Source organism: Apteryx rowi, unplaced genomic scaffold, assembly GCF_003343035.1.
Source record: "Apteryx rowi isolate R43461 unplaced genomic scaffold, aptRow1 scaffold_340, whole genome shotgun sequence".
In the NCBI taxonomy this organism is placed as follows: Eukaryota; Metazoa; Chordata; class Aves; order Apterygiformes; family Apterygidae; genus Apteryx; species Apteryx rowi.
In genome coordinates, this window is record NW_020449864.1 from 611,058 (window position 1) to 620,164 (window position 9,107).

General features: G+C 37.7%; 1 protein-coding gene across 1 annotated transcript in view; it reads right to left on the reverse strand.

Moving 5' to 3' along the window:
- Positions 1–1,807: 1,807 nt before the first annotated feature.
- Positions 1,808–9,107, reverse strand: part of FAM19A5 (family with sequence similarity 19 member A5, C-C motif chemokine like) — a 359,554-nt gene continuing 352,254 nt past the window's right edge. The window contains exons 4-5 of the mRNA XM_026072408.1: positions 6,197–6,324; positions 1,808–1,834 (exon numbers count right to left, since the gene is read on the reverse strand). Coding sequence (XP_025928193.1) covers positions 1,808–1,834; positions 6,197–6,324 — 155 coding nt within the window. The remainder of the gene's footprint in view (positions 1,835–6,196; positions 6,325–9,107) is intronic.

Genomic DNA, 9,107 nt, shown 5'->3' on the forward strand with positions numbered 1-9,107 from the left:
GAATAGATATTTTCTCTTACAATACAAAACTGAGCACGAGGACTATTAGGAGGGATATCAAATTAATCAAAAATATTATTATAAGGTTCAGTTAAAGCACTGGTGCACGCCTAGGGTTGATTCTGTAGATATGCAATTACATTAGAATGAGAGGTTAATTATTAGTAACCTAGTTCTGGTAGTACATATGTATGCTCACGCATGCAAATATCATGACTTTTTTATCTTAACAATATCTGCAGAAGAGGTGTTCATGTCCTGGCCTTCCTCAGCTTGGTATACGAATATATAAGGTAGAACATATATAAGGTAGTTCACTCTAACTGCAGATGCATGCTGGGAAAGACCCTGGAGGAAAGAGAAAGAGAGAGCAGGAATTGACTATACATGTGGACCACACACCTTAAAGAACTCCAGTCACTGGTACATGTTCTCTTTTCCCACTTTATAGTCTGAGTCCACATGCAAACTGATGATTCCAATAGATGACACCAAGGAATACCTATTTATTCACAATTATGTGGTAGTGGGCTCAGAAAACATTACTCAAATAGCAATTTTAGGACCACCCTACCAAGACCTGTATTAGTTCTAGAGGCCAATGTTATACATAATGCTTGATCAAGAGTGGTCTCAGAGACCATGAATGTCTAGATGACTGACAGCAGCTGTTAAGAATGGAGACATTTCTTAGTAACATTAACATCTGTGACATTTCTTAAACCCAACTTCTAGAGATTCAGCAAAAAATTCAGAATGAGCACGACTGAGGATGATCTGCAAGAGGATCAAGCTGAGGAAATGATCTGTCTCAGCACATGAGGGTACAGAGCCCTGATACCTCTGCTGCTGCTAAGAACATCCCTCACAAGGCAGAGGCAGGCATTCCATTACGATGAGGGCCACAAAGAAAAAAGAAGCCCAAGAAGAGATTGGGACTTACTATTGTGCATGTATATGGACAAGCATTCTGGTCCCACAGCTTAAATATAGCCAAAGATTCTGATCCCCCAACCATCTTGGCCATGAATAATGGAAAATTCAGGATCATAATTTCTTGCTTGCTTCTTATGACAATTCTTTGGATCAAGATGAAGGGATACATCAACCTCATGAAAAGTATTCTCTCTAATCTTGGTCTGTATGTAGTATTCTTGTTACAGTTAGGTCAGTGAGGAAACTTGGTTTAATGAACTGCTGATAAGTGGATCAAACGCATAATGTATTTGTTCCATAAATTGACCTCCCCCACAAAGTGGGAGGGGGAAACTTAATACGACATGGCATGGCATGCCTGAATCATTCCACTGCTTTAATCTAGTATAGTCTGAAGGCTTATTCTGGTGAGTATGGTGTCCGAAAATGACACTGAGCTAGAACTGGGCGAATGTCAAAAAACTCCCCAAAACAGCTTGACCGAAAGAAATCAGCTGACCTGTGGTGATGTGAAATGCACACTTAGAAATACTCAGATCTGGGATATAGCTGATGCTAAGCACAGGAATGCTAGAGTTATGTGTGTACCTAACAACAACATAAAGATCACTGATAAGGACAATTATAAATAATATTTATATTTTTAAGTTACTCTGAATTTCTAAACCTCTTAAAATATTAACTCAGGACTTCCAAATTCTCTGAGATAGGTAATTAAGGATTGTCAATCTTATGTTTACTGCTGGGGAAACTGAGGCAGAGACGTTTAGTGACTTACCCAAGGCCACAGAGGGAGTCACTGTCAGAGCTGGGATTAGAGCTCAGGAGTTTCTGGCTCCCAGTCCCAAGCTCAGACCACTAGACCATGGCCTCAGGACATTTCCAGTTGGTCTTCAGTCTAAAAAAAAGTAAATTCTCAAGTATGTTACAAATATGTAACATATATATATATTTCTTTTTACTCTGAAAATTGAATGTAATGGTATGAATGAGAACACATTGTTGGTAAGTCAATGATGAAAAACTAGTTGGTACATCTTATCCAATTTATCTTTATCATACGTCTGTGTATGATAAAGATCTGCAGAAAAAACTTAATTTAAATTGCAGCCAATACAAACAACTGTAGTATTTCTCAGGGTAAGGAACAAATTGCCTTTCCAACCCAGCCAGCATGTCATTTATATTAATGGCAAGGAATGCTAAGTTGCTCTGTGTGTAAGTAAACTCTATTAAGAAAGTCATGTCCCTTGGTGAAGCTAGATCCTTAGTAAATTTTACTAGCTAAGCACTGAGCTCCATGTCAGAGTAATTACACCTTTTATCCACTCTGAGCTCTCTCTTAGCTTCTTCATTTCTTAATTTCCCACTTCAGCTAATTTAGCAGTAAAATCACGAAGGTTTAGAAAGGTTAGCTACTGAGGAACTGGCGCATGAATGTTCTGTTAAGCTCCATGCATTGAAATCACATCATGTAGAAGAAGGAATTAATTAAGTAACAATTAGGAAGTGATGGATCATTGACAACATATATACACTTTGGTGCTAAAATTAATCTCCCCTGTAAAGCCAATACATTGTGTATCTTCTCATTTAGACACTGGCAAGTTTTGTACTTGAAATATAAAAGAGCAGCAGTATCTGGGGAAAAAAAAAAAGGAAGACAGATCTTCTGGCACTATTGAAACTACATACTCTTTTGAAAAAATTGTATAACTTCTTTTTTTTTAAGAATTGAATGAGTAAAGAGAATAGCAAAAGCAGAACAATATTTTTAAGGCAGGTGATTTTAAAGTGACTGTACGGACATTTGTTATATGAAAGTACTTAGTATGTTCGAAGTGCTAACAATTGTGTAATATTCTCTCCCTTTCTTCTTTTACAAGCATCTTCTTTTACAAGTTGCCATACTGTTTCCTTGTATTGACAGTCAGCTGCTTAATATATAGATTGGCAGTTAGCCCAGTCAATCCTCAATTCTAAAAGCCTCTTAGCAGATGAAAAATCCTTGGTTCATTCACACCTTGTAGAAAGGATGACAGGGCAGAAGTGACATCCAGATTCATTTAGAGTATACTTTGAGTCTGATTCTCCTTTGCCTTGCACCTTGTGTAGTCATTTATAGCTGTGCAAAGTGAGCACAAAATGGATATAAAACACTGCTACCCATGTGAGGAGAGAATTTCGATTTGGTTGCATTATTTCCAGAGGTGATTACAAAAAGTGCCAGGTACTGAAAAAATCTGGCTCCGCATAGAAAGTCTAAACAATTTTGACACAAAGCATAGAGTGGCAGCAGCACTTTCCAAACAACTTATGGAAATTGCACTTATGGTTTGGAGAAAAGGGTATTTTCATTTGCTGTTTGCTTGGTATTTTCATAGGAAAAAAAAATTAAATGTTAAACTCATTATGGAAAGAGAATCTTCTTTCTTCCTTTTTTGGCAGAAGTACATTTAACTCTATGACCTAAAGTATATTCTCACATGAAAAGGGACTTATCTCCCAGACAGGATCTCCACTAGTACTACCTTTTCATGTGCTACTTCTAATCCCAATACTTAAAAAGTTGTACTTCGACACAGGCATCTGAAATGAATGCAAGAGTTGGTATTGTCACGACAGCTGCTCTCAGTCCATCAGAGTTCAGTACTGTTCTGCCTTTAGCATGGGTAGCAAATGATTGTCTTCAGCATTTACCAAACAGTGATATCTCTGCTACATTACATATCATCCCTATGATAATGCAAGATCTACTGCTAAGTATCTTCAAGATACAAACTAACAATAGCAGGAAAGGCCTGCAAATATTACATTAACAACTGTGTGGCAAAATCGAAAGTTAACAAATTAAGGATCGCATCCTTCTGTCGCTGGAGATGTGGTCAAGAATTATTTCCACTGAATATTAGACATTTAATGTGTAGTAATTCACTTAATATATTTGGCCATTAATTACCCCATGGTTCCTGCTGACCATTTTTCTGGCCCTTCCCAGAATACTGCTAACCCTTTCTGCTATGCTTAGATGCCAGTATTGTCCCAGCAACTCAGGTATGTTGATTAGGAGCAGAAAGAGAAGTTACCTGACTTCAACAGCAGCTGCTGGCCCAAGAATACTGCTACAAGAAATAACGTCTCTTGGTATTTCTGTTTAGTGTGTTTTCTTTAATGGGCTTTATCAAAGTCATGCACTTCATACGGTTAACGTAAGACACAGTTTTCCAAAACTTCCCTTACCCTTCAACCAAGCAGCAACAGACCAAATGCACATTTCTGATTTTAGTAATAGTGTATTACAGCTTGGGCTGTTTCTTATTTTGTTTCCCCCCGACACATACCCTCTTTCTGGATTCAGAGCTTCTTGAAACACTCTGAGCTGCTAGTTTGGCTTGACTGAAAAGTACTATGTGTGTTTGTTTGTATGTTTGTATATGTGATACCAACTGTTGAAAGCTGCTTCAATTACATCAGGGCTTACGCTCATAGCTGCTCTACAGTTGGTTCTTGGGTTGAACCTCTCCTCACCAATGACAACCATGTCTCCGTGTAGGATAGAGTCTGTTTAGTAATATCGCACTTGCCATAGCCATAATTTTACCAAGATGAGGCATGATTATGATTTTATTTATCTTATCAAAATCATGACTAATTCCATTCATGTCAGTAGTAATAAAGAGCTACACAAACAACTAAGAGTTCAGAATCGGGCTTCTGGTGTTAAATCTGACAGGATATAAACTGAGTCTGAATCACTTTGTTAAAGACAGATACTGAAGCATAGATCCTCTGCTTGTTTACATTACTCAGTCATGCCATTAGCATAAAACATCAAATAAAGAACTGTAAGGATCGTTGGAAATGTGTCACAGTACATGAGTTTTCTGCTTTACCTTTGGTATAGAAAATACCCCTGAATTAATGAGATTTAAGATACTATTTTTGGTATGCCGAAGTTATAGTAATATTAGGTCTCTTTGCCCTTGGAACTTGCTGTTACTATTTCAAACACTTATTTTCTACCTTTGTTTTTATGTCACCATTACATAACTTGAATGCAAAAGATCTAAAGGCAAACAATATTTAAGCAACACCTCACAGACTGAGTTAGTTTTGCAGTGCTGTCCATTAAGCAAATTATGTCTGACAAATACAGGAGTATCAAAACAGTGATCACAATTCATAAAGTTTGCTTTGTAGATATATCATAATGTATCACCAAATCTTTTTTCATTTTTAAAAGTGAAAACATGCTAATTTTCCAAAATACAGACATTCTAAAACAATAAAGGTTTTGCACTAGTGTCTATCTCCTGCTCAGACAGAAAAATTGTGCAGGGGATGATGGGCCTTAATTTAGTTCTCACTAATAAGTACTTTTACGATAGAATGGCAAGTAGAGTTTAAGATTAAATATTCTTGAAATTGCACTTATTTAAATATAGGTTCAAGCTCCCTGTAAACATTAAAAAAAAAAAAAAAAAGATTATAGGGAGAAAATATCATTTCAGGAGGTCTAGCAAGCTATCAGAATGTTGCTCTATTATACCTCTTCAGATCTTTTAAATTTTTTGAAGTCAAAGAATTATTGGTGTTTGAGAACATTTTCTAGAAATCTAGTCCCCAGAAACTATCACTGTCATATACACTGTCAGCTTCATTACAATTTCTTCAAGTGGACCCAGGACACCACATCAGATATTTGAAGGTTTTATCACCAAACTAGAACCAAAAGGTAGCTAAAAGAAGGGCTCTCTTACTACGTTTTCTGTAGGTCTCACTTACTGTCTCATTGAAAGCTGAAGCTCTGTCTGTGAAACTTGCTTTTTCAGCATAGTGGGAATAGCAAAACTATTTCCTGCCCAGTTCCTGATGAAAGCTTTCTTTTCACCCTGCTGAACTGAACCCATGTGTTCAGTTTTATACCCTACACTTCCTCAGCATAAGAAAATTCTTGCATAGTAAAGCAAAAAGATACAGTGTTCAGGCTGAATATAAGTGTTCTATAAACCACTGGTCCCTTTCAAGCAAACCTGTATATAATTCTCACTTTTAGCAACTGTGGCAATTATACATTTTTCCTGTCTTTGTGTTAGCATGGATATGTATTTCAACAAGCCCATTTGGGCACATAATTTAATTATAAGGCATCAGACTTTACATATCTGTGCTGAAATACAATTAAAAATCTCACTCTTTATTTTTCAGTAAACTGCAGTGAAAGAGAAGCTGAAGAACTATAGAAAGACAAGTGGCCTACCGTGGTTGTCTTTATCCGTCCCCCTGGTTGTGTGCAGGTCCAGCCTGATTTATTGATTAGCAAATCACAGCCTTCTCCTTCTAAACATGGAAGCATTTCACACCACTGTTTTGTTTTGATAATTCGTGCTATGGAAGAGAAAAACAAAAACAGTTGGCAGAAGGGTTCACATTTCACTTATCTCTGAACACTTTCTCATTAGAGTTGTCTATAATGCAGCCATAGGTTATGATGTAGACAGCCTGAGGCAATTTACAAAATTATTTACAACACCTGCTGTGCCAAACAATTTCATAATAAAAACAGAACTTAAAAAACAACAGCAAAACACAAGACAGCCCTCTTGTAAGCAAAAAGAACATAAAAGTTAGCTAATTTTCTAATTCCACACTCCCTCCAGTCGGTGAAGTATTGTTGAGGGTGCTAATAACTGAAGACTTACTATTATTACTAATCATTGTGGTATCCAAAAGTAACTTAAACTGAGATCCTTTGTGTTAGACCCTGTACAAACCTGAACAGACACTTCTTATCCTGAAGAGTTTGCAGAGTAAATAGACATGAGAGACAGTGGTGAGAGAAGTGCTATATTAAACAAGGAGAAGGAACAAGGGAATGGCAGTGATTGTGAAACTGTGATAATCATAGCAGTAGGCATGGTTAGGGGCAGGAATGAGGAACCTAAGAAGAACAAGTATTAAAGGAAGTAAAGGCTAAGAAATTGTGGGGAAGGAGCCTGTAAGCAGAGGGAAAAGACTGAAGCATAAACCTCATTACACTGTTATTACAGGGGAAAGGAAGTCGCCAGGCAGCTCCCTAACTGCAAGGCACCGTGTTGCATGCTTTGTGGCTCCTGCTAGCACCTAGTGTCTCTGGCAAGCTGTTTCTGCAAAATTTCCTCAAGGTCATGTAGCAAGCAGTCTTGGAACAACACAGCTCTGATTGCATTAAACAAGCTGTGGAGGAGCTGTAGGCAGAGAGTTTTTTCTTCAGAGAGGGGAAAGCAGTGGGGAGGGTAATTCTTTTTGTGTGTGTGTGTGTGTGTGTTCCCCTCTGTAGTATCTGAGTTCCTTCTGGTGGAGTATTGAGCATTATGACAAATATCTAACATTTCATTATTCTTTCATTCTCTCCCTATAGTCAAAAGTTTATTGTAGAGTGTTGAGTTTGGGATACATACACAGAGATGTGCTCACTTGAATGGTACCATATGTTCATGCTAAATGAGGCAAGGACCCCAAAACACTGCATCTTTTATTGAGACTAAAATGAGATAAGGTTCTTAGTGCATAGAAAACCGACCTCAGTTCCTTCAGAGATGATCTCAATAGTCTTGGGCTTCACTGTGAAAAAGCTTTGCCACCTTAATTCCTTTGTAAGTGTGTTCAAGCATAAAAGTGCAGAACAACCGAGTTATTCCAGATACAGGGACACAGACTATGCCTTCCCCTACAGTGATGTGTGACACCATTCTCACGCAGCAGATCTTCAGCCAAAACAACCCCCCCCCCAAAAAAAAAAAAAAAAAAACCACAGGGGAAATGTTCAGAAAGATAAGTGTACAAGAAGCTTATGGTGCTCCAAATTAATTTTGGGTCCAAGGAGCTTAAAAGCAGGTCTTTTTAACCTGGTGGCAGTTCCAGCTGTCCCTGCTCACCTGAACATGCGAGTCAGCATCACTATTTTCCTGACTTCCTCTGTCTGAAACTACTTAAGAATACAATTCCCAACGCCACTAGAACACGGCAACAAATAGAACTACAATTTAAAGTCTTTTAATAAAATCCATTCCAATATTTTGACGTGAACAACTTGCATCCTCAGTCCCAGTACAATTGCTGGTGAGCTCTAGCAACATAATGAACACTGATTTATTTCAGTGGAAGCTCAATCTGAAATTCATATTAAGATTTTCATTATAAAAAACACTTCAGCTCCCAAGCCTCTACATAGGAATTTGCACTGATCATTAGGCAATATATACCACTGAAGGAATTACTCCCAAACAATTTTCATAACCACAAATTTTTTGAAGCAGATCCACTAAGTTTTTATAACACCTATTATAAAGAAATCTGGATTGCACTTGGGGTCTGTAGGCACTACTCTACCAAGAACCGGATCATAGCAGTTTTCAAGGGTAAAATCTCCTATGTAACAGCTAATAGTCTCATCCTTCCCGAGGCAAGGCATGCATCCAGTTGTGTGCTTTACAGAAAAAGCTCAGTAAATTAACAGCAAACCTCATCCACCTGCATTCACATATTTTGCAATTCACATATCAAAATGGCTATTTTTATCAATGACTCAACCATATGAAGAATCACTGAAAGACTGAATAGTCAGTTAAACTCCAAAATACATATTAGATTGCCTCTACTCTCTCAGGTGGGAGGTTTTCCTGGAAACGTAATTTTAACTAATCTTTAAAAAATATTTCTCTTTTCTATGAATTACTCTTGGTATTTGCTTGGTTGCTTTCTCAGAACGGATCTGTCTGCTATGTCACAAATATACGGAGTCCTTGTTCTGGGTATTGGCTATACTCGCACAAATTTAGAACACACCAAGAGAATTTTATAGGACATAAAATCTAAAACATTTCTGTGTTAAATGCATAGACTAGCTCATACATTTAGGCCCTGAGAATTCAAATATCGTATTGTTGCGGGGGGCGGGGGGGGGCAGTGGGGATCTACTCAGTTCATCTGGTTTAAAGCAAATCAGGATCAAAATGGTTTATTAATCTATTAATGACAGGCAACCAGCAATCAGTGAACTATACATTCAGGATCAATACCAGTAGCACTAACCACAATACTTGACATCACACAATGTTAACAAACACTTGCAAATTCCTAAATACCTCTCTAACTAATCCCAAGAGGTTGTAACACACACGCGCCCCGCC